A 25,450-nucleotide genomic window follows, 5' to 3' on the forward strand; every position below is an offset into this window, starting at 1 on the left:
GTAGATGAAAATTTCACAACTGAAAACAAGAAAATACACTCATCTATCAGCTCTCTGAAATAAAGGAGTTTAAAGAGCTATCTTCTCACTTGGTTGCAGGGTAACCTGGTAAAACAAGGATGGGATTTTATAGACTCCCTGCTGCTCCTAGGCACGAAACAGGCTTATCAAAGCCCCAATCCTCGCAGCACTGCAGTAAGACTCCCATGTAGTGCCCGTCACAAAGGCTCTCAAGAGCTTTTATAGAAGACAGGCTCCTAAGTAGCAAAAGTTTTCACAGGTCAGAAAGGCTTGACCACTGAGAGTGTCGCCACTGAGAGGAACGTACTTCATCTTGCCCAGCGACACCTGTGTGCTCATGGGTAAAGATTCACTGGGTAAAGACTCACTTTGATGTGTTTGTACGGGGGAGGTTTTCTTGAGTTTTTCTCAACCTCTAGTGCTTCTTTACTTTCTCTTTGTGCTTTCAATTCCTGGAAACGTTTTGCAGCTTCTTCCAGTGCTGACAATAAGACCAAACAAGGCACATAATTACTAAAATACAAACATACACCATTGGGATAGTACTATCATACCACCTTGCCAATGCTCTGCACTGGCCTGACACTTTCTAAAATTACATTCTGGAAATTACCATCCATCACCAGCCTAGGAATAAAATGAAACAGGATATAACTCACCCAGCATTGTGTTCTCTGCATGCTGCTGCCTGAGAGAAAGGGCCCTACTTCAATGATGGACATCTAAGAGATCCTAAAAGTAGCTATCCACCTCGTACTACATTTAAATCCATCTTACTCTTACCTAGAAAATCAGACTTTTTGGCAAATCATTGTAAAAGCAGTTATAAGGCTCTTCGTGGAAACTTTTGCTACTCTTCTGTGGCAAAGTTCACTTGATTAAGAAAACTTACTCCCAGCATAATCTTTGTTTACAAAAAGATCACTTAAGAAATTCCTTCCATACACAAAGCACAGTCTACCCTATAAAGACATGTTTCAAACCTGGTTCTCATGGGACTGGAAACTCACGGATGTAGGCTCACAACACCTGGTGAAAATTCTCTAATAACACAAATGTCTATAGAATAAAGAGATGTCAAGAAATCCACAAAGAGTTCCAAGTCACTGTAAACATCATTCAACTTACCTTTTTTGAAGGTCTTGTTAATGCTCGTCTGTCCTTCTGCAAAGCTTTTGTCTCCTTCAACATAAGGAAACACTCTGCCCTGATGTACCCAATAGTAGTCATGAGAGCCAAAGAAGAACACAGGGAAGTCCCCCAAGTCATGTTTAAGGCCCTGGATGTTCAGTGGCACAGATCTGGGATTACAGATCTCCGCTGGCCACCATCTGCAAACAAAACAATTTTAGACAAAGAAAATGAAAAATCACACTATTCTTTACAAAGTTGGCATAAAGAAAAGAGGGTCTTATATTTTGCAGTTTTCATTCATATTCTAAGAACACAAAATGCTTTATCTTTATTTCTTCCAAAATATACATAATTTTAACATATATTGAGCCGGGCAGGCATGGTGGTGCACGATTATAATCCCAGTACTTGGTAGGTTGAAACAGAAGGATCTCAGGTTTGTGGCCAGCCTCAGCCACTTACTGAGGTTCTCTGCAACTTGGTGAGACCCTGTTTTAAAATAAAGAATAAAAATATAGGGCTGGGGGTGTAGCTCAGAGCTACAATGCCACTGGGTTCAATCCCCAGTGCCACCAAAAAAAAAAAAAAAAAAAAAAAAAAAAAAAAAAAAAAAAAAAAAGAAAAAAGAATAAAAATAGGTTTGGGGATATAACTTGGAGGTAGAATGTCCCTTAATCCAATCCCTGGTACGACACACACACACACACACACACACACAACACACACACATATATATATATATATATATATATATATATATATATATATAATATAGTGTATAACACACACATATATATTGCATATATATAAATGAATTAAAAAATAGTAAATATGGACTAAACAAAATAGGCCCTGAACACCTGATCAAGTTTCTTTCGTTAAAAATTATTTGGCCAGGCGTGGTGGCGCACGCTTGTAATCCCAGTACTTGGGAGGCTGAGACAGGAGGATCATGGAGGTTTGAAGCCAGCCTCAGCTACCTAGTAAGACTCTTAGCAGCTTAGTGAGACCATGTTTCCAAATAAAATATAAAATAGGTCTAGGAGTGTAGCCTGGATGTAGAAAGCCCCTGGGTTCCATCCCCAATACCACACACACACACACACACACACACACACACACACACACACAGAGCTGGGCGTGGTGGTGCATGCTTATAATTCCAGCATTTGGGAAGCTGAGACGGGAGGATCGCAGTTCGTGGACAGCCTCAGCTACTAAGTGAGACACCTCACAACTTAGTGAGACCTCATTTCAAAGTAAAGAATAATAATAATAAAAATAAAAAATAGGCCAGGGGGTGTAGTTCGGAGATGAATGGCCCTGGGTTCCATCCCCAGACAGACCTGCAAAAAAAAAAATAAATAAATAAAAATAAAAAATAAGAAATAAACAGGACGTGATGTCGCGCTTGTAATCCCAGTACCTGGGAGGCTGAGACAGGAGGATCCGGATTCGCAGCTAGCCTCAGCTACTAGTGAGGCCTCTGCAACTTAGTGAGACCCTGTTTCAAAATAAAGAATAAAAAATAGGGTTGGAGGTGTAGCTTGGAAGTAGAATTTCCCTGGGTTTAATCCTCAGCACTACACACAAAATAATAAATAATAAATAAAAAATAGGGGTGGGGATGTAGCTCAGAGGAAGAGTGCCCCTGGGTTTGATCCTCAGTACCACACACACAAAGAAAAGAATGGCTACTCTCATGCAAATCAGCATTTTCTGAATCTCTAATTAACCAAGGAAAATAGTGGTTGGTCAAATATACTAGGTTTTCTATCAGCTGGTATTTCAGAATCAAATTCATCTTAGATCATAATAAACATGGATTGGGGAAGACTGAAAATATAGCGGTTCCATGCTATGATCACTGAAGACCAATCCAAGCAATCACTAAATGAAGACACCTGTAAGGAACATTTGAGTTTCCAGCAACTAGAAAAGTCTGGAACCAAAAAGTGAAGAAGGTGAAGGTTCGGAAAAGTGGCCAATCTCAGGACTTGGCCTTTTGCAGTACATAGATCATCAAAATAAATAATACACATACATGACATTACGTGTTTTCAGTCTCTCATATATGCTTTAAAAAGGCATTTATTTAAAAATCATTATATTTAGAAGATAAAGGAGTACATGTTGCGGTCCTAGATTCATGCTGAAGAGCTTGAATAAGCATCATCTGAAAAGTACTCTGTTGTCCATCTAAGAACTGAAAACATGGGCAAGAATCCACACTCAATTTTTTTTTTTTTTTTTTTTTTTTTTGCAGGTCTGGGGATGAAACCCAGGGAAATTTGACCTCCGAGCTATACTCCCTGCCCTATTTTTTATTCTTTATTTTGAAACAGGGTCTCACTGAGTTGCAAAGGGCCTAAGTAGCTGAGGCTGTTCATGAACCATGATCCTCCAGCCTCAGCCTCCCGAATGCTGGGATTACAACCATGTGCCACCAGGCCCAGCTCAAACTGTTAATGATCACTATTATGTGTCAGAATTTGGTTTACTCTCAAAGCATGCTTGACAATAGTCACTCCACTTTTTTTTTTTTAACAGTAATACTGGGGACTGAACCCAGGGGCTTTCTACCTCTGAGCACTATTTTATTTATTTTTATTTACTACTATTTTTATTTACTATTTATTATTATTATTTTTATTGTGTGTGTGTGTGTGTGTGTGTGTGTGTGTGTGTGTGTGTGTGTGGTACTGGGGTCCCGGGAAACCCTTCTACCTCCGGGTTACCAGACCTATTTTTTTTTTTTTTTTAATATTTTTATTTGGAAACAGGGTCTCTTAAGCCAGCAAGGCTGGCTTCGAATCTGAGTGATCCTCCTGTCTCCGCCTCCCAAGCACAGGGATTACAAGCGTGTGCCACCACACCTGGCTGCACTATTTTATTTTTTATTATGAAACAGGGTCTCATTAAATTGTGAAGCACCTAAGTTGCTGAGGCTGGTTGCATACCTGTAATCTTCCTGTCTCAGCCTCCCAAGTACTGGGATTATAGGCATGAGCCACCACACCTGGCCACTCTACTTATTTCTAAAGCACTCTAGGATAATTAAATATGTACATGATTGCTGTGTTCACTAGGTTCAGTTAGAAGAGGCACACTTTCTTTTGAAACACAGAAACACATCAGAGTTAATGCTTATTGAATATAAACAATTTTATGTGGCCCCACTGGGCTGACTAGAAAGAAATACATTAAGAATCAGGCCCGGGATGGAAATCCTTCCAAATCATACAAGAATCAACCTAGACACAAAGCTTCACTGTGCTTTGCCTAAGCCAGAGCACTCACCGCTTTGGGCTTCCTTAGAACATAAATATTAAAGTTAAATTAAGTCAGAAGATATTTCCGTATTTATAATTTTAACCAATACTCAGAAATTTACTGAAAGATCTAAAGTCTTCTCATACTGTCCTTTATTTATTTATTTTACTTATGCAGTACTGGGGATTGGACCCAAGGACATTCTCCTCTGAGCTACACCCCCAGCCTTTTTTTTTTTTTTTTAAAAAGGGTCTAAGTTTCAGAGGGCCTCACTAAGTAGCTGAGGCTGGCCACGAACCTGCAATCCTCTTGTCTAAGCCTTCCAAGTACAGCACTGAGATGAGAAGTGTACACCACCACACCTGTTTTATTTTATTTTATATTTTATTTTTTTGTGGGTTTGGGGATGGAACCCAGGGGCATTTGACCTCTGAGCCACACCCCCTACCTTATTTTTATTCTTTATTTTGAAATAGGGTCTCACTAAGTAGCTGAGGCTGTCCGCGAACCGCAATCCTCCTGTCTCCGCCTCCCGAATGCTGGGATTGCAAGCATGCACCACCACGCCTGGCACCTGTTTTAGACAGATGTTTCTTATGCATGAATGCATTATCTACTTGTCAATCTGTGGACCCCTCCTCACCACAGAAATATGCATATTTTTTTAAGTTATGAAAGTGGTAGCCACGTGTGGTGGTGCACATCTCTAGTTTCAGTACCTGAGAACCTGAGATAAAACTGCAGGTTTGAGCATAGCTCCAGCAAGCTAGTGAGACTCCAACAACCTAGCAAGACCCTGATTCAAAACAAAAAGCAATAAAAAGGGCTGGAGATCAAAGGTAGAATGCTCCTGGGTTCAATCCCCAGTACCAAATAAAAAAACAACAAAAAATGTTAATGACTTCTTTTGCCATATACTACAAAATTACCTATGTATTCAAATTAATACATAGGCTTTTTTTTTTTTTTTTGGTACTGGGGTCCTGGAACCCAGGGGCTTTTCTAGCTCCGGGGTATACTCCCAGACCTATTTTTTATTATTTTGAAACAGGGTCTCACTAAATTGTAAAGAGCCTGAGTAGCTGAGGCTGTTCACGAAGCATGATGCTCCAGTCTCAGCCTCCCAAATGCTGGAATTACAAGTGTGCGCCACCACCCCTGGCTCCCAGCCCTCTTTTTTATTCTTTATTTTGAAACAGGGTCTCAGCCGGGCATGGTGGCGCATGCTTCTAATCCCAGCATTCGGGAGGCTGAGACTGGAGGATTGTGGTTCGCGGATAGCCTCAGCTACTTAGTAAGGCCATCTGCAACTCAGTGAGACCCGGTTTCAAAATAAAGAATAAAAAAGAAAGCCAGGTGTGGTGGTGCACGCTTGTAATCCCAGCATTTGGGAGGCTGAGACCTGAGGATCACAGTTTGCGGACAGCCTCAGCTACTTAGTGAGGCCCTCTGCAAACTCAGTGAGACCTGGTTTCAGAATAAAGAATAAAAAAAAAAAAAAATAGGGCAGGGGCTGTAGCTCGGAGGTTGAATACCACACACACACACACACACACACACACACACACACACACACACACAAAAAAAAAAAAAAAACCCACAAAAAACCAGGGTCTCGCTAAGTAGCTGAGGCTGGCCATGAATCTGCCATCTTCCTGTCTCAGCCTCCCAAGTACCGGGATTACAAGCATGTGCCATATGCTTTTGTTTTAACAAATTAGAAATTTTGAAAATTAAGGCTGGGAGTGTAGCTCGGAGGTAGAATGCCCCCTGTGTTCCAACTCCAGTACCACACACAAAAAAAAATTTTAGAATTTAGAAGACTGTTACGTAGCCGGGCGTGGTGGCGCACGCTTATAATCCCAGCATTTGGGAGGCTGAGACCAGAGGATCGTGGTGCGTGGACAGCTACTTAGTGAGGCCCTCTGCAACTCAGAGAGACCTGGTTTCAAAATAAAGAAAAATAGGAGAGGGGGTGTAGCTCGGAGGTCGAATGCCCCCGGGTTCCATCCCCAGACCCGCAAAAAAAAAAAAAAAAAAAAAGAAAGAAAAAAAGAGAAGACTGTTACATGCTTTTTTTTTTTTAAGAAGAGAGTGAGTCCTTCATAACATTAATGTCCCTGATTATAGTCAAAATAAAGTTTTTCAATTTTTTGGCATAACTAGGGATTGAGAAGTTTTTAAGTAAACAAACAGTATATTTTTCATTCATTCATTCATTCATTCATTCATTCATTCATTCATTCATTCATTCATTCATTCATTTTGTGGTACTGAGAATGGAACCCAGGGGCTTTCTGTCTCCGGGCTACACTCCCAGACCTATTTTTTTATATTTTATTTAAAAAGAGGGTCTCACTACACTGCTGAAAACCTTACTAAGTAGCTGAGACTAGCTTCAAAACTGTGCAATCCTCCCGTCTCAGCCTCCCAAGTACTGGGATTACAAAAGTGCGCCACCACATCCAGCTATAAGCAGTATATTTTATTTTTTGTGTGTGGTGGTACTGGGGTTCCTGGAAGTCCTTCTACCTCTGGGCTACACTCCCAGACCTATTTTTTTTCTTCTTTTTTGGAAACAGGGTCTCTTAAACCAGCGCGGCTGGCTTCAAACCCGCGTGATCCTCCTGTCTCCGCCCCCCAAGTGCAGGGATTACAAACGTGTGCCACCACACCCGGCTTATAAGCAGTATATTTTAAACTGAAAAAGAAAAAAAAAAAAAAGAGGGCTAGGGTGTAGCTCAGAGGTAAAATGCATCTGGGTTTTGGGTTCAATATCTAGTACCATAAAAAATGAATAAATAAATAAAATAAAAACTCTTAATACTGCATAGTATTTATATTAGAAAAATAACTACATACCTCAAAATGTCCAGTTTAGAAATATATCAATAAATAAAATATATTAATATCTGTTTAGTGAAGTCTGGTTAAAGCCTTAAAAGAAAGTTTTATTAAAATAATAGCAGCTGGGCATTGTGGCACATGCTTGTAGTCTCAGCATTTGTGAGGCTGAGATAGGAGGATTGAGGTTTGCAAACAGCCTCAGCTACTACTTAGTAAGGCCCTTTGCAACTCAATGAGACCATGTTTCAAAATAAAGAATAAAAAATAAGGCTGGGCATATAGTTTGGAGGTAGAATGCCTCTGGGTTCCAAACCCAGTATCACATAAATAAATAAATAAATAACATAAAATAATAGCAGCTGAGCTAGGCGTAGTTACACACACTTGTAGTCCCAGTACTTGGGAGGCTGAGACAGGAGGATTGCAGGTTTGTGGCCAGCCTGAGTTACTTAGTGAGACCTTGCCCAAATTTTAGTGAGACACTGTTTCAAAATAAAGAATAAAAAAATAAGGCTGTGGTGTAGCTTGGAAGTAGAATGCACTGGGTTCAATCCCCAATTCAAAACAAAAATAAAAAAATAATACAGCTGGGCATGGTGGTATATGCTTTTAATCCTAGTACTTGGGAGGCTAAAACAGGAGGACTGCAGGCTCATGGCCAGCCTCAGCTACTTTTTTGTTTGTTTGTTTGTTTGTTTGTTTGTTTAAGTATTGGGAATAGAACCCAGGGGCATTCTACCTCCAAGCTACACCCCCAGCCCTATTTTTTATTCTTTATTTTGAAACAGGGTCTCACTGAGTTACAAAACGCCTCACTAAGTAGCTGAGGCTATCTGTGAATTGTGATCCTCCGGTCTCAGCCTCCTGAATGCTGGGATTACAAGTGTGCGCCACCACGCCCGGCCTCAGCCACTTTTTGATTTGAGGCCCTTTACAACTTATTGCAGCAAAATAAATAAATAAATAATAGCAATTAGCTGGTGTGGTGGCCCATGCTTGTAATCCCAGTACTTGGGAGGCTAGCACAGGAAGATCTCAGGTTCACAGCCACCCTCAGTTACTTAGTAAGGCCCTCTGCAGCTTAGTGAGACCGTTTCAAAATCTAGAATGAAAAATAGGGCTGTGGGTATAAATTGGAAGTAGAATGCCTCAGGTTTCCATCCTCAATAAAACACACACACGCGCGTGCGTGTACAAATCACTTGGTACAGTGGCACACACCTATAATCCCATGGAAAGCTGAGATATGAGTATCGCAGGTTCACAGCCAACCCCAGCAACTTAGTGAGGCCTTCTACAACTTACTGAGACCCTGTTTCAAAATAAAAAAATAAAATAGGGCTGGAGGTGTAGCTCAGAGGTAGAATGCTTCTGATTCAATCCCCAGTACCCCCCCACACACAATAATAATAATAAAAGCTATTGCATGCACTTCTTACTTCATTCCCTTAGGAACTAAAGGCTCACACTGAAATAATTTTTTCCCCTCTCTCTGGTATTGGGGATTGAATCCAGAGACATACTTCCTCTGAGTTACACTTCCATGATTTTTTATTTTTTGTTTGTTGAAAAAAGAATCTTACCAGGTTGCTGAGACTGTCATCGGAACCTGTGATCCTCCTGTCTCAGCCTCCCACATATTGGGATTACAGGTGTGTACTGCTATGCCCAGCTGGGATATTTCATTAAGTTATTAAAAAAAAAACTCTCTTTTTATCTTTTTAGACTTTTTTGTGTGTGGTACTGGGGATGGAAACCAGGGGCATTTTATCTCTGAGCTACACCCCCTAGTCCTATTTTTTTATTTTGAAACAAGGTCTCACTGAGTTGCAGACGGCCTCACTATGTAGTAGCTAAGGCTTTCCTCTATCCCCAATCCTCCTGTCTTGGCCTCCCAAATGCTGGGATTACAAGTGTGTGCCACCATACCCAGTCTACACATGGTATAATGGTAGAAGTCTTAAACAAAATAAGCCTGAGAACATAACGGGCCAGATTTAGGGGCGAAGAGAGCTATTTTGACCAGGATATAAACTCTTGAGCTTTATTAGAAGTAAGAAATCAATATAAACTTGATTAAGATACAAAACATTAGCTCTATTATCAACACAAAACTCTTTATTCCAAAATCTAGAAGCTGGGCATGATGGTGCACGTTTGTAATCCCAGCACTTGGGAGGCTGAGACAAGAGGATCCCTCAGGTTCGAAGTCAGCCTCAGCTACTTAGTGAGGCTCTCAGCAACTTAGTGAGACCCTGTTTCCAAATAAAGTATAAAATAGGTCTAGGAGTGTAGCCCAGAGGTAGAAAAGCCCATGAGTTTCATCCCCAGTACCACAAAAAATCTAGTGGTACATAGTCTGTTAGTATAAAATAACTTTTAGAATCTAAAAAGTCACCAATCAGGTCCAAAAGAAAAAAGAAACGCCCAGTAAGGACCCAAGCTTTTCAGCCCAGACTGAAGTACTGTCCCTTCCTCTTTGTTACCAGGGAGGAGAGGTCTGTATGGCTTTGCCTGTGTCCTAGCTGCTCTGTATCCAGATGATGAACCTGAACCTTGTCTGAAAAGTGATCGAAAGCTTCCACTTTGTTCTCAGAAAACTTGCCTGTAATTTCCCAATTTGACCCAAACAATCTGCTTGTAGTGCAGTTTCTTGCCAGCTTTGCAATCGTTGCAGCTCCAGCAGCCTTCAGGCATCTCTATGCTCAGGCACTCGGGGTGGAAGGAGGCGGGGCAGGACTCACAGCACAGCAGTCTTCCACCTTGAAACAGACAAGACAGCCTTAATAACTGGGGAAGAGACAAGGGGAAAGGAGGACACTGCCTTTTAAGTGCATTATTTGATTCAAATTTGGGAAAAATAACAAAGGGATTGAGTGATATCTATAGTGATGGATTAGAATAGGAAGCAATAAAAATATTTAGCTATATTTTAGGACTTCAGGGGCTAGAAGCTTAGAGTTTTTGTGTAGTATCTATAGTGTTATAATTTTTTGTTTTCTTTTTCTTTTTCTTTTTTTTGTACTGGGGGTTGAACCCAGGGGCATTATACCTCTGAGCATACCCCGTACCCTTCTTTTTAATTTTTGTTTTAAAAGAGGATCTCAGCTGGGTATAGTGGTGCACGCTTGGGAGGTAGAGATGGGAGGATCACACAGGTTCAAAGCCAGCCGTGCTGGCTTAAGAGACCCTGTTTCCAAACAAAAATATAAAAAATAGGAGGTGGAAGGGCTTCCAGGAACCCCAGTACCACCAAAAGAAAAAAAAAAAAAAAGAGGATCTCGCTAGGTTGCTGGGAGTCTCACTAAGTTACTGAGGCTGTTCATGAACCATGAACCTGCAATCCTTGTCTCATCCTCCAAAGTAATAGGATTACAGGTGTGTGCCACTATGCCTGGCTCCTATTGTATTCTTTACTCTGCTAAAATATGGGCTATTGAGGTATCAGTTTAGCAAGCAGCTAAAAGCCTTTACATATGACAGGATAGATGTATGAATCTTTAGAATGAGTAGGTTTGAGAAGTTTTTAAAGAAATGAGTAGAAATTTTCTTTTCTTCTTCAGAGCTAAGAAAGTAAGCAAGAGTCATCTTTAATCCAGTGCTACAGTTAACTAAATCCTTTTATAATAAAAACAGCAAGAATGAAATAGCCAAAAGGTTAATCAAAACTTTTTTTCCCCCATAGTACAAAGAAAGTAGATTCTCAGGTGCTGATTACAGGATCATTATCTTTTCAGTGAAGACAAAGAAGGTTAAACAAGCTATACAGCAGTGGTTGGCAACTTTTTTTTTTATCATCAAAAGTTCCCTTTCCCTTCTTCACATGCTATGCTTTCACATATTGTATAAAAAAATCTGAATTTTATTTGTTGCAGGAACAGGGATTAAACCCAGGGCCATTCTACCTCTGAGCTACACCCCCAGCCCTATTTTGTATTCTTTTATTTTGAAACAAGGTCTCACTAAGTTGTGGAGAATTTCACTCAGTATCTGAAGATGGCCACTAACCTGCAATCCTCCTGTCTCAGCCTCCTATGTACTGAGATGACAAGCGTGTGCCACCACACCCGGCTAAAAAAAAACTGCAATTTAAAAGTAACAATTTTGCCTGTTTTTATTAACCAAAGAAATATATAACTGCCAATGAAAGTTCTGACCCCAATAACAAAATGTTATGTCATTAAATTGTTAAAATTATAGTCAAATATCAAGAAACTCATGGAGCCTTAAATGTGTGATTCTGTTAGATTTCCTACAATGGTTCAAAAATTTAGGCTTTTTTTTTTTTTTGTGGTACTGGAGATTAAATTCAGGAGCATTCTACCTCTGAGCTATACCCCCAGCCCTATTTTATTTTTATTTTCAAACAGGGTCTTATTAGGTTGATGAGAGTCTCACTGCTTGTCGAGGCTGTCCTCAAGTCTGTGATCCTCCTGTCTCAGTCTCCCAAATTCTGGGATTACAGGTGTGCATTGTGACACCTGGCTTATTATGTAAGTCTTCTTGATTTAATATTGAAAACCACTGCTTTACAGCACAAAACTAAGTAACAGTACAGAATGAAGTGCCATATGCAAGGATATCCCTCCTAACTGCCTATCAAAACCATCCCCCTTCCTTCCTTCCTTCCTTCCCCCCTTTCTTTCTTTCTTTCTTTCTTTCTTTCTTTCTTTCTTTCTTTCTTTCTTTCATTCATTCTTTTTGGTGCTACTGAGGTTCCTGGAAACCCTTCTACCTCCAGGCTACACTCCCAGACCTATTTTATATATTTTTTAATTTGGAAACAGGGTCTCTTAAGCCAGCGCGCTGGCTTCGAACCTGTGCAATCCTCCTGTATTCGCCTCCCAAGCGCGGGGATTACAAGCGTGCGCCACCACACCCAGCATGGAAACCATCCCCTTTTCAATCTCACTAAATTGTTAAAATTATAGTCAAATATCAAGACACTCATGCAGCCTTATTTTGCACAAATGTGTGATTCACAGTTGTGCAAAAATAATCGCCAAATTATCTCTGGATCAGTATTAAAATAGGTGTGGCAAATGATAATTTTTTTTTTAATGGTGCTGGGATGGAACCCAGAGGCATTCTACCTCTGAGCTACACCCCCAGCCCTGTTTTTTATTCTTTATTTTGAAACAGGGCCTCACTGAGTTGAGAGCCTTGCTAAGCTGGTAAGGCTGGTCTCAAACCTGTGATTCTCCTGTTTCAGCCTTCCAAGTACTGGGATTACAGGTGTGTACCACCATGCCCACACCATAATGTTTCTAAAAGTTAAAAAAAAAAAAAAGTTTTGGGGTGGGAGGTTACGTTAGGTATTTCTAATATGTATTTCAACAAGTGAGGGAAAAGGCTGCTACATTGAAAAATATAACAGAGACATTACTGCCAGAAAAAAAAATCTTTTCACTGAAAAATTATGTATATAATCCACAAGTATATTAAGATTTAAAGTCTCATAAGCAAAAGGTTAAGAGCAGTCTCTATAACTCGATCAAATGGCATGCTCCAACCTTTTGAGGGTTTGCTATTAATTTTCCTGAAAATCTCGTCTTCCTATAGATTTTCAAACTTCTGATTAACACAAGAACAAACCAACAAAAAACCCATATATGGGCATGGTGGCGCACGCTTGTAATCCCCGTGCTTGGGGGCTGAGAAAAGAGGATCACGTAGGTTCGAAGCCCGCCTCAGCTACTTAGTGAGGCTCTCAACAACTTAGTGAGACCCTGTTTCCAAATAAAATATAAAAAAATAGATCTGGGAGTATATCCTGGAGGTGGAAAACCCATGGTTTCCACCCCCAGTATCACCAAAACAAAAACTAAAACAAAACAACAAAAGAAGCCCATATACAACAGCGATGAATTAAATTACTATATTTCCTCTGCTTAAAAGCTTTTACTTCAACCATCAGGATCTTTTTCTTTGACTATAGATCTCAGTATAAATTAATTGCTTCAGTTCTTTAGCTTAGACATTAGCTGTTGGAATGCTCTAAGCCTGAGTATGAATTTCTTTAAAGCAAGATTATTAATTTTTCTACTGGAAAAAGATAATTTAAAATTATTCTTTTGAATAACTGATAGGGAGAATAGTATTTGCAAACAGAGGATGTAATTATTAGCAGTGACATAAAAATCAGATAGGTCATTTTTATCATCATGTAGTAGTCCTAAATTTTTTTTTTTTTTTCAGTACTAGAGATGGAACTCGGGGGCATTCTACCTCTGAGCTACACCCTTGCCCTACTTTTTATTCTTTATTTTGAAACAGGGTCTCACTGAGTTGCAAAAGGCCTCACTAAGTAGCTGAGGCTGGCCGCGAAGCTGGATCTGCCTGTCTCAGCCTCCCAAATGCTGGGATTACAAGCGTGCGCCACCAAGCCTGGCTAGAATGTCCTAAATCTTAAGTCTTATTTCAGAGGAAATAGAGCCAGAATCTCAGTGAAGATCATCATAAGAAAGACGGTAAAATACGGAGATAGAAAAAATAAAATACAAATGATTCACCTTGGTGCTATAAAAGATAAGTGCTTTAGGATGCAAGAAAAATAAGACATGGTTCAACAAAGCAGAGGGCTGAAAATAATTTCAATCCGTGTCCTGGTTAAAACTGAAGGCTGAAAACAAAACCACACTCAATTAGTCTAACTTCAAAAAGGCATGAGCAGAAAAATAGAGCACTTCCTAAAGTGCTTTACATAGACCAATCTGACTGCACTATGGCATCAGAGCTATGTCCATCTTTGTTTTGGAAGCAAGCAGCATCACCAAGAAAGTGTGAATATCTGAATTCAATGGAAAAAAGCTGATACTCTTTGCAATACTTCAAATGGATTCTAATTACCTTGCTTATTTACACTTTCGTTTAGTCATCAGTTGTAACAAAGAGCAAAAATACATCAAATAAGCAGCACAGAAAATGAAAAGAAGCCCATTTCAGAAAAAGGCAGTACACATACATGGGATATTAGGTATGAACGAGTTTTTCTTCACAAATTCTATTCTGAAGCTGGTCACCAGAGCATAATGAAGTATATAGGAAAAGGCCTACTCCTTCCAAGCTCACTGACTGCTCTAGGATTATAAACTTCCTAAATGACACACTACTGCTCAATCACGTTTTCCCTTTATTACCAGTAGGCTATGAAATCCTAAACACAGTTTTCTTACATAGATGAAATTAACCAGAAGAATATAAGTATATATTTAATTTAATTCTTAGCTCTTGGCTCTCTGTGCAAAGACTGTTCTCCCTATCAGTTATTTAAAAGAATAATTTTAAATTATTTTTTCCAGTAGAAAAATTAATAATCTTGCAGTTCAGCTAGGCAGCCTTCCAACATCCGGGACTGAGGGTACTCTACTACCCCCAGCTTCCCACGAATGTCTCCTAAAGGAAGAGCAACTACTTTTCACAATATCTTAGCAAAACATTTAAGAAACAAAATGATGGCATGTATCTGAAAATTAAACTTTAAGGTATCTGTATCCTGGTTTCCTTCCCTTCATAACCTAGCTTGTTATTAGTTGACAATAACAAATTACACTATATTAATATTCTATTCTATTTTTTCTATTCTAACAGGAATGATAATTCTGTATCAAGCAATAGAGAAAGAGCCCTTAAAATATTCATTTATGTTTAACAAAATCACAGTCTTTCTATTTTAATAAGCTATATGTACAGAATATATAAAAATTTCAAGGGAAAAGTAAAATCTTGTAATAATGGAATTATTTTAAGCCCTTTTTAGTAATTTTACAGCCATATAAAGACACAGTCACAACCACCGAGGCAGAATTTACCAAAAGCAACAGGTAGTGCTTGACAGGCATACGTTTCCCCCCTCATTTAAAGAGAAAAAAAAAAAAGAAATGCAAAAATGAAAGCAAGAGATAAACTATTTGTATTATTACCTTTCTCACATTTCTTTTTGGAAGCTGACGAAGAAGGAATCATAGGTAATTTCATCAACTCAGCACGATTTGATTCATTCAGTAGGTAGTGGGACTTATAGGCATATGAACTGAACATGGGGTCTGAATGGTCCTGAACTATCAGCCCTATACGAAACAAACAGAAAGAGATGAGCTGCAATGAAACTACCCATGATTCCATGAGAAAAAAATGAACCAATACCTACTAGGCAGCTATGCCTTAAAGTTGGGGCAGGAGAAATATGGGGGAAAAGTTCTGACAGAAAGGCTCTTTGGGGAGATACTGGGAATCGAATCCAGGAACATTCTTCCTCTGAGCTGTACATACTCCCAGTCCTTTCGTTTTGTTTTTTAAAACAGGGTCTAAGTAAGTTGCTGAGGTTCACACCGAGTTGTTTAGACTGGCCTTGAACCTGAGATCCTCCTGTCTCAGCCTCTCAAAGACTGTGATTACAGGTGTGTACCCCAGTGAATAGCTTTGTGTGTGTGTGTTTCTGGGGATTGAAGTAAGGGACAGTCTACCTCTGAGCTACATACCCAGCCCAATTTTTTTTCTTTTTATTCTTTATTTTGAAAGAGGGTCTCACTAAGTTGTAGAGGACCTCACTAAGTAGCTGAGGCTGGCCTTGAACCTGGGATCCTTCTGTCTCAGCCTCCCAAGTACTGGGATTACAAGCATGTGCCGCCACACCTGGCTTTGAAGGGGTTTTGAGCTACTCAATGCCTCATTCTTACGTAGAAATCTCTACACTATGGAGGAAAACTCAGAATAATTTTCTTTTTGTGTGTGTGGTACTGGGGGTGGAACCCAGAGGCTTTCTACCTCCAGGCTATACTCCCAGACCCATTTTATATTTTATTTGGAAACAGGGTCTCACTAAGTTGCTGAGAGCCTCACTAAGTAGCTGAGGCTGGCTTTGAACCTGCGCGATCCTCCTGTCTCAGCCTCCCAAGTTGCGGGGATTGCAAGCGTGTGCCACCACGCCCGGCCTAAAACTCAGAATAATTTGTACATGACCCAGAAAACAAAATGACATGTCACTTAGTTAGCCAGAAATAAGAATCATTTATAGAACACAGAACCTGATCTACCTTCAAGCCTTGAAGGTATAACTGTCTCTCTCCTGTTTCCATTTGTGTCAGAAGATATACTCACATAACTATTTCTCTGCCAGGTAATGAAACTTTTCTCTATCGATATGGTACAAATTTTAAAGGACCCATAATTTCCTGAATGCTACTAAAGTAATGCAAAACATTTAAAAAATTTCCCTGCTACAATATAAAGTGATTACCAATGGAAAACAGTTCTTTTGACCTATCACTATGGCTGTCCTGTGTGGAGGCAAACTTGAGCCGGGCCATAATCTGCTGGCGGGAGCAAGCCATCCTGAGCCAGCCGCGGCCGAGAGAGGACGCGGCTCCATCCTGACTGCTCGTCAGTTTCTAACCAGCTAGGACTTTACACCACGAAACACAAGTCATGATCAGCTTTATTTGAGGGTCATTTCAAGGGGAAGGAAGCTCTGTGTTTCCAAGGTTACCATCCCCTTCTCCTGTGGGTGTCATCTTCATCTCAGGCTGCCCTCCGGTGACACAGAGTCCAGAAATGTCTCTGAACCAGACCGATGAATGAAACTTGAAATTAACAGTATCACAAGAGTCTTCTAAGAAAAGTTGGTCAAGCTGAAGTCAATTTCATAGATTCCATAAAGGAAGGGGTGTAGTGTGCATAAATAAGAAAGACCAGGTACAAATGCCGGGCCGTCCACTTCACACCATGTCACCTGAGGTCAGGACTCCATCCAGCTTCAGTGTTTTCATCCATATAAAACGGAAAAAACTTATTAGGATAATTCTGGCAATGTGGAAATTATTCTCTTTTCTTCTTTCTTTTTGGTATTGGGGGCTGAATCTAGGAGCTTCTACTTGTGTGTGTGTGTGCGCGCGCGCGGGGTTGTCTAGGGACGAATCCCAGGAGCATTCGACCTCTGGGATACACCCCCAGCCCTGTTTTGTATTTTTATTTTGAAACAGGGTCTCACTGAGTTGCAGAGGGCCTCACTAAATAGCTGAGGCTGTCCAAGAACCGCGATCCTCCAGTCTTAGCCTCCCAAATGCCGGGATTACAAGTGTGGGTCACTATGCCTGGCTAGGGGCTTCTACTTCCGAGCTACACCCTCATTTTATTTTGAAACAGGGTCTCACTAAGTTGTTGAGGCTGGCCTCAAATCTGCAATCCTCCTGTCTCAGCCTGCCAAGTACTGGTATTACAGGCTTGCGCCACCATGTTTGGCAGCACTTTTAATTTTGAAACAGGGTCTCACTGGGTTGCTGAGGGTCTTGCTAAGTTGCTGTCACTAATTTGCTGAGGCTGGCCTCCAACCTGCAATCCTCCTGTTTTAGCCTCCCAAGTACTAGGATTACAGGAATGTAATTACCTAGCTCACAGTATCTGGTAGATTGATTTATAGATGCAAAATAATTTGCTATCATTACTTTAAAAGGAAAAGAAAATCCTAGCCTACTGGCTCCATTTAAAATTACCACTACAAAGAAAGGTTTAGACCATTGAAATCTTTTATTTTAGCTGGGTGTGGTGGCGCACACTTGTAATCCCAGCATTCGGGAGGCTGAGACTGGAGGATTGCATTTTGCTAACAGCCTCAGCTACTTAGTGAGGTCCTCTGCAACGTAGTGAGACCCTGTTTCAAAATAAAGAATAAAAAATAGGGGAGGGGGTGTAGCTCAGAGGTTGAATGCCCCTGGGTTCCATCCCCATACCCTCAAAACAAAACAAAACAAAAAAACCTTTATTTTATGTCACTCTCTGGGTAGATAAAATAATAATAATAATAATAATAATAATAATAATAATAATAATAAAGAAGCCAGGTGTGTGGCACATGTTTTAATCCTAGTACTTGGGAGGCTGAGACAGAAGGATGAGAAGTTTGTAGCCACACTCAGCAATCTTGTGAGGCCCTCTGTAACCTAGTGAGACCCTGTTTCAAAATAAAAAAATAAATAAAATAGGGCCGGGGGTATAGTTCAGAGGAAGAAATGCCCCCTGTTCAATCCCTAGTAACACACACACACACACACACACACACACACACACACACACACACACACAGAGAGAGAAAAAAGGAAAAGTCTGTAAAGCATATATAACTACTCTAAAAAATGTCTCCGTTTCTCTTATGGCAACCCAGGATGGTATGCATGCATATGTGTGTGCGTGTGTGTGTGCGTGTGAATATTTCTCTAAATCTGGTAACTTCTAAACACATTTCTGGCATTTTGGTCCTTAAGACTAACTTGATGATTTAAAAACACCCAATAACCAAGAACAAAAGAATTCTTTCTGAGGAGGGAAAAATTCTATACGAGGAAATAAACAGGCAAAATAAGTTTTCTAAGCTGGGTGTGGTGGCGCACATTTATAATCTCAGTATTTGAGAAGCTAAGACAGGAGGATCACGGGTTTGCAGCCAGCCTCAGCAACGTGTGAGGTCCTACCGCAACTTAGTGAGACTCTGTTTCAAAATAAAAAGAATAAAATAGGGCTGGAATTTAGCTTGGAGGTAGAACAACCCCTGGGTTCCATTCTCAGTACTGCAAAACAAAACAAAACAAAAAATCATTCTACCTGGGTTTGGTGGCGCATGCCTATAATCCCAGTATTTGGGAGGTTGAGACAGGAGGAGCACAGGTTTGAAACCAGCCCCAGCAACTTAGTGAGGCTCTCAGAAACCTAGGGAGATCATGTTTCCAAATAAGAAATAAAAATCAGGTGGAGGGTGTAGTTGTAGGTAGAATGCCTCTGGATTCAATCCCTAGTACCACACATATGAAATAAATAAATAAATAAATAAATAAATAAATAAATAAATAAATTTAATCTTTCAGAATATTTTCAAAATTATTATGATGTAAATAGATTCTTTTGTTAAAACATGACTCCTCATTTACATTATTCTCAAAGTTTTAGTCAATGAAGAAGTTAAATTTAACACAATGATGACTATGTAAGTGAACCTTTTTCTTTCTTTCTTAAACTGAAAATACCTGTTTAAAAGATTTTCCAATTATTGAATGAAATAGAACAGAAGAAAATATTGGTCAATATAGTGATATTGTTTTATTTTTTAATGTTTTTTTTTTGCAGGTCTGGGAATGAAATCCAGGGGCATTCTACCTTTGAGCTACACCCCTACCCTATTTTTTATTCTTTATTTTGAAACGGACTCACTAAGTTGCAAAGGGCCTCACTAAGTAGCCGAGGCTGTCCGTATCCCTGCCCTATTTTTTATTCTTTATTTTGAAACGGACTCACTAAGTTGTGAAGGGTCTCACTAAGTAGCCGAAGCTGTCCGCGAACTGCGATCCTCCAGTCTTAGCCTCCCGAATACTGGGATTACAAGCATGCATCACCATGCCTGGCTGTGATATTGTTTTAGATTAAGAATGTACCCCAAAGCAACCCAAATGATAAGTTATACCCTGATGTTTAAAATGTCGGTTAAATGATATATGTTTACACACTGCCAGTAAGAAAGCCCTGCAACAGTAGAATAAAAAAGGTTTGCAAAGCTGTAAACTTTGATGTTACCACTAGCACTCCCCTGTCCCAGAGCCTGTAAGAGGCTTTCTCTTGATAATTCAGTAATTCCATTCTATCATTACTTTTATTCCGAAGGGAAGATGAGAAAGCCAAAAATGATGGTTTTTATTTCCTACTCGCCTATTTTAGCCTGTATGTCACCTCTAACAATGTGACATGAAACATCTCAGCCCTGTTCCTATGAATACTAGACAGGTTCAGGAGGATAGAGTTGTAATCACTTCAGTAAACAAAAGCAATGTTCTAGACTCCAATGGCAGACAGCCACATGTGCTTATAAAGCTCAGTACTTTCACCAAATTGTCTCGTAAAAGAAAAACATGCTTTTGTCTTCAATACAGTCTAATCCAACAGGCTTGATATGCCTTACAGTCATTGCAAATTTTTCAGGCAGAGGGAAGTTCATAAACCTTAGTATGTACATTAAAAATAAAGCAAAAACAGTATTTGGGTATGTTAGTTGGTCTTTATAATGCTTACTAATTATAAAACTCATTCATTCTAATATAGCTGAGATAAAGCTGGATACTGTACATTACAGCCAACTAAAGAAGTTCTGTATTCTATGTACCAGAAATTCAAGTTCACTGACACCCTCGGGGTCTCCATACTGTTTTCAGTTGATCAATCTTCTGGCATACTGAAGCATCAACAGGTGGCAAATAAAAAAGCCTACATTGCTGGCTCTCAACCTTCTCGATGCCAAGCCAAAACATAAAATACAACATAAACAATTGAAAAATAAATATGCTAATTTTGCCTTCCAAGGGAAACCTCAATCAGTTGAAAGTTCTAGATTAAAGAAGATGACATGGAAAATATCTACTTCAAATAGAAAAGTAATTTGTGGAAGGAACAGATTAGTCTTTTCATTAATCAAACTCAGTGAGAACCTAATTCAAAATAAAGAATAAAAAATAGGGCTGGGGTGTCACTCGGAGGTAGAACTCTCCTGGGTTCAACCCCAGTTACACACACACACACACACACACACACACACACACACACACACACACACACTCGAATAGAAAAACAGAATTTATCTTAGTTTTGTAATTTTTTTTTGTAGTAGAGATTGATCCCAGAGGTATGCTACCTCTGAGTTGCACCCCCAGTCCTAGTTTTAATTCTTTATTTTGAAACAGGGTCTCACTAAGTTGCGGAGAGCTTCACTAAGTAGCTGAGATTGTCTGTGAACCATTATCCTCCTGTCTCAGCCCCCAAGTACTAGAATTACAAGCATGCACCACCACATCCAACTTCCTAGCCCTATATTTTATTCTTTTTTTTTTTTTTTTTTTTTGAAACATTGTCTTGCTAAGTTTACAGAGTGGCTCACTAAGTAGCTGAGGCTGTTCAAAAACTGTGATCCTCCCATCTCAGCCTCCCAAGTACTGGGGTTACAAGTGTGCACCACCATGCCCAGCTTCCTAGCCCTATTTTTAATTTTTATGTTTGTGGTACTGGGGGTGGAACCTAGGGGTCTTTTCTACCTCCGAGCTATGCTCCCAGACCTATTTTATACTTTATTTGGAAACAGGGTCTCACTAAGTTGCTGAGAGCCTCACTAAGTAGCTGAGGCTGGCTTTGAACCTGTGGGATCCTCCTGTCCCAGCCTCCCAAGCACTGGGATTATAAGCATGTGCCACCACACATGGTTTATTCTTTATTTTGAAACAGAGTATCACTAAATTGCAGAAGGCCTCACTAAGTAGCTGAGGCTGGCCATGAACCTATAATCCTACTGTATCAGCCTTCCAAGTACTGGGATTACAAGCATGTGCCACCATGCCCGGCTCTAAGTTAACTTTTAAAATACAGAATTTGGCAGAGAGTGAGTTGTACTAGAGGGCCTGTATTCTCCCAATACTGAGACTCACTTTTTTTCTTTTTCTTTCTTCTTTTTTTAAGTGGTAGAGGGTATTGAACCCTTTCTTTCTTCTTTTTTTAAGTGGTAGAGGATATTGAACCCAGGGGCATGCTACCTCCAAGCTACACCCCATCTCTTTTTTATTTTTTGTGTTGAAACAGGGTTTTGCTAGGTGGCTAAAAGTCTTGCTAAGTTGCTAAGGCTGTCCGTGAACATGCGATCCTCCCGTCTCAACCTTCCAAGTACTGGGATCACAGATGCATGCCACCACGCTGGCTCTAAGACTTGTTTGAACTAGAGGTAGCATTCTACCTCTGAGCTACACCCCAGCCCTATTTTTTAAATCCTTATTTTGAAACAGGGTCTCACTAAGTTGTAGAGGGCCTCACTAAGAAGCTGAGGCTGGCTGTGAACTTGAGATCCTCCTGTCTCGGCCTCCCAAGTACTGAGATTACAAGTGTGTACCACCATGCCCTGCTTCTAAAGACTCATTTTAATGAAGAAATATGGCAAAAGACTCAAAAAGAAATAAAGAGAAAAGATTGACACTTACCTCTGGCACAAACGAAACAAAAGCCTACATTTACAGCAGCAGCAGAATTACTGCTTCGTTTGGAATGATTACTACAGATGAGAATGTAGGAGGACACAAATATGCTGCCAGCAGCAATGCAAGCATCTCCAGGGTGATAGGCGACTGGACATCTCAAGCACCTCATCATGCGTCCTGTTTAAAGACAAACCACAGGCGTTTGTGTAATAGGGCACTGGCTGGGTGTGAAATGAAACTCCTAGAAGTAGGCTTTTTTGGTTCCCACATGACACCAAGTATAATGAAATACTTTTTCTTCACTAAGCTGGCTCTATCATGCCTATGTTATGCTATATGGACTCTAAACATAAGCCTGAAAATCACTTAGAGACTGTTCAAAGAAAAAAATCATCTGTTCCAATACTGGGGAATGGTGATATCCAATACGGTACCTGCTTGAGGGATTCTCAGGGGTAGCTTCAACACAGGGAACTTCCTTCTATTTGTCTGAATTTGCAACTTAACCTTACTTAACATGCTATCTATTCTGGTTGAGCTACTTCTTTTTTATTTTTGCAGGTCTGGGGATGGAACCCAAGGGCATTCCACCTCCGAGCTACAACCCCTGCCCTATTTTTTATTCTTTATTTTGAAACAGGGTCTCACCAAGTTGCAAAGGGCATCACTAAGTACCTGGGGCTGTTCACGAACCACAACCCTCTGGTGTCAGCTTCCCAAAAACTGGGATTACGAGTGTGCGCCACCACGCCTGGCTGAGCTTCTTTTTAAGTACAGGGGTCACTTTACCCCCGAGATACACCCCCAACTCTTTTAATTTTTTTTATTTTGAAACAAGATGCCGAAGGACTCACTAAGTTGCTAAGACTAGCCTCAAACCCCCTGTGATCCTCCTGTCTCAGCCTCCCAAGCGCTGGGATTACAAGTGTGTGCCATTACCCCCGGCTTTGCCATTCACTTTAAACAAAACATCTCTGCCCCTTCCTTAGCTGTGTTACCTTTACTTGCTTTGTGGATGTCTTTCTCCAGGGAGCAGGCAGAACAGCAGTGCTGGGGGCAGCGGAAACCTTTTGATTCAAAGATGGCAGTGGGGAATCTGCGGACACAGGCTTCATGATAGAATTTCCCACAAGCACCAACGGAGCAACGCTGTACATCCTTACCAGACGCCTTACACGAGAAACATGGGTGCTGCCCTGGAGGGTTGGCAAGGAACATAGGCTGAATAAAACATGACCAGAGCTCATTCCTGTCACGAAGAGTGGCTACAGACATTAGGAGCTATACCTGAAAGAGGCTCTATTATGACATAGGAGAATTTAACACTTAAAAACCATTTGTTTTTATTTATTTATATTTTTTGTGGTGTTGGGGATGGAACCCAGGGGCTTTTTACCTCCGGGCTATACTCCCAGACTATTGCTATATTTATTTGGAAACAGAGTCTAAGTTGCTGGGAGCCTCACTAAGTAGCTGAGGCTGGCTTCAAACCTAAAGGATCCTCCTATCTCAGCCTCCCAAGTACTAGGATTATAAGTGTGTGCCACCATACCAGGCTAAAAACCATTTAAAATAAGTGGCTAAAAGAAAATTTCATAAGTTTTGCTAAGATAATGGTTTATTACCAATATTTTTGTTGTTTGTTTTCTGCTTTTTTGCAGTACTGAGGATTGAATCCAGGGGTATTCTACTCCTGAGCTATACCCCAGCCCGATTTTTTATTATTTATTTGAAAGAAGGTCTCACTAAATTGCAGAGGGCCTCGCTAAATAGCTGAGGCTGGTCATGAACCTGTGATCCTCCTGTCTTAGCCTCCCAAGTATTGGGATAACAAGCATGTACAACCATAGCCAGCTCTAATTTCAAACAATTTCAATTGTTTGAAAATACACCACTAATAACAATTTAATTCAGCCAGGTGTGGTGGTGCATGCTTGGAATCCCAGCGCTTGGGAGGTTGCGAAGCCAGCCTCGTCTATTTAGTGAGGCTATCAGCAATTTAGTGAGACCCTGTTTCCAAATAAAGTATAAAATAGGTCTGGGAGTATATCCCAGAGGTAGAAAAGCCCCTGGGTTCCACCCTCAGCAACACACACACACACACACACACACACACACACACACACACACTTTAGTTCTCCACAACTAATTTCATTAAAGAAAAAAAAAAAAAACACACACTCCAAACAGAATTTGTTAAACATTTGAGAGCAAATAGTAGTAAGGTCATCCTCACATAAATGAAAGCAATTACCAAAGAAAAGATGGATTCCATTAGATAATCACTGAGGAGTTAGATATGTACAACAAACACAAAAACACTAGTGATTCTCATAAAAAGGCATATAAGTATAGTGAGGCATATCTTATTTTCAAACTGTAGGAAATAAAGAATAAAGAAAATATTTAATCCAAGCATGGTGGTACAAGCCTCTAATCCCATTACTTGGAGACTGAGACAAGAAGACTGCAGGTTTGAGGCCAGCCTCAGCAACTAGTGAGATTCTGTTTCAAAATAAAAAATAAAATAAGGGTGGGAATGTAGGGGTAGAATACCCCTAGTATTTCAAAGAAAACTAAGTAAACCTTGAAATGATCCACAAAAAAAAAAAAAAAAAATTACTTTCAAAGAAAGTGGACTAAAAGAAAAATGGAAGCTCTCAAATAATGGAATGCTACTTTGAGGAGCTGAAAGAAAATAATTAACAAGCCAGATTCTATTCCTACTGATAATATTCCTTAGGTGTGAAATAAAATCAACATTTATTGGGGAGGATTAATAAAACCTGGGGTTTTTTTGAGATTAATAAAATGTCTGTGACAAGAATAGTAAAAATAAAGAGAAAAAGCACTGACATTAATAAAATAAGAAATGAGAAATGGGACATCACTACAAATCTTACAAACATCAAAAAGATATTAAAAGAGCTGGGTGGCTATAATTCCATGTCTATAATTCCAGTATTTGGGAGGCTGAGACAGAAGATCACAGGTTTGAGATCAGCCTCAACAACTTAGCAACACCCTGTTTTCAACATTAAAAAAAAGGGGGGGAGGCTTGGGGTATAGCCCAGAGGTAGAATGTTCCTCAGTTCACTTCCTAGTGCCAAAAAGAAAGTATTAATGGAATATCACTACATTTTGGCTAATAAACTTGAAAATTTAGATGAATGAACGAATCCGTA

At 40.0% G+C, this 25,450-nt stretch overlaps 1 protein-coding gene across 1 annotated transcript in view; it reads right to left on the reverse strand.

Annotated features, from left to right (window-relative positions):
• The window catches only part of NSD3 (nuclear receptor binding SET domain protein 3), a gene marked incomplete at both ends in the record, with an annotated part of 98,799 nt that overhangs the window by 14,147 nt on the left and 59,202 nt on the right, over window positions 1–25,450 (reverse strand). Inside the window, 6 exons of the mRNA XM_080709815.1 lie at window positions 390–502; window positions 1,150–1,352; window positions 9,881–10,037; window positions 15,198–15,344; window positions 22,269–22,442; window positions 23,264–23,461. Of these exons, the coding sequence (XP_080565941.1) occupies window positions 390–502; window positions 1,150–1,352; window positions 9,881–10,037; window positions 15,198–15,344; window positions 22,269–22,442; window positions 23,264–23,461 (992 nt within the window). The remainder of the gene's footprint in view (window positions 1–389; window positions 503–1,149; window positions 1,353–9,880; window positions 10,038–15,197; window positions 15,345–22,268; window positions 22,443–23,263; window positions 23,462–25,450) is intronic.

The sequence above is a fragment of the Muscardinus avellanarius genome (assembly GCF_963383645.1).
Source record: "Muscardinus avellanarius genome assembly, chromosome: 14".
NCBI classification, from domain to species: Eukaryota; Metazoa; Chordata; class Mammalia; order Rodentia; family Gliridae; genus Muscardinus; species Muscardinus avellanarius.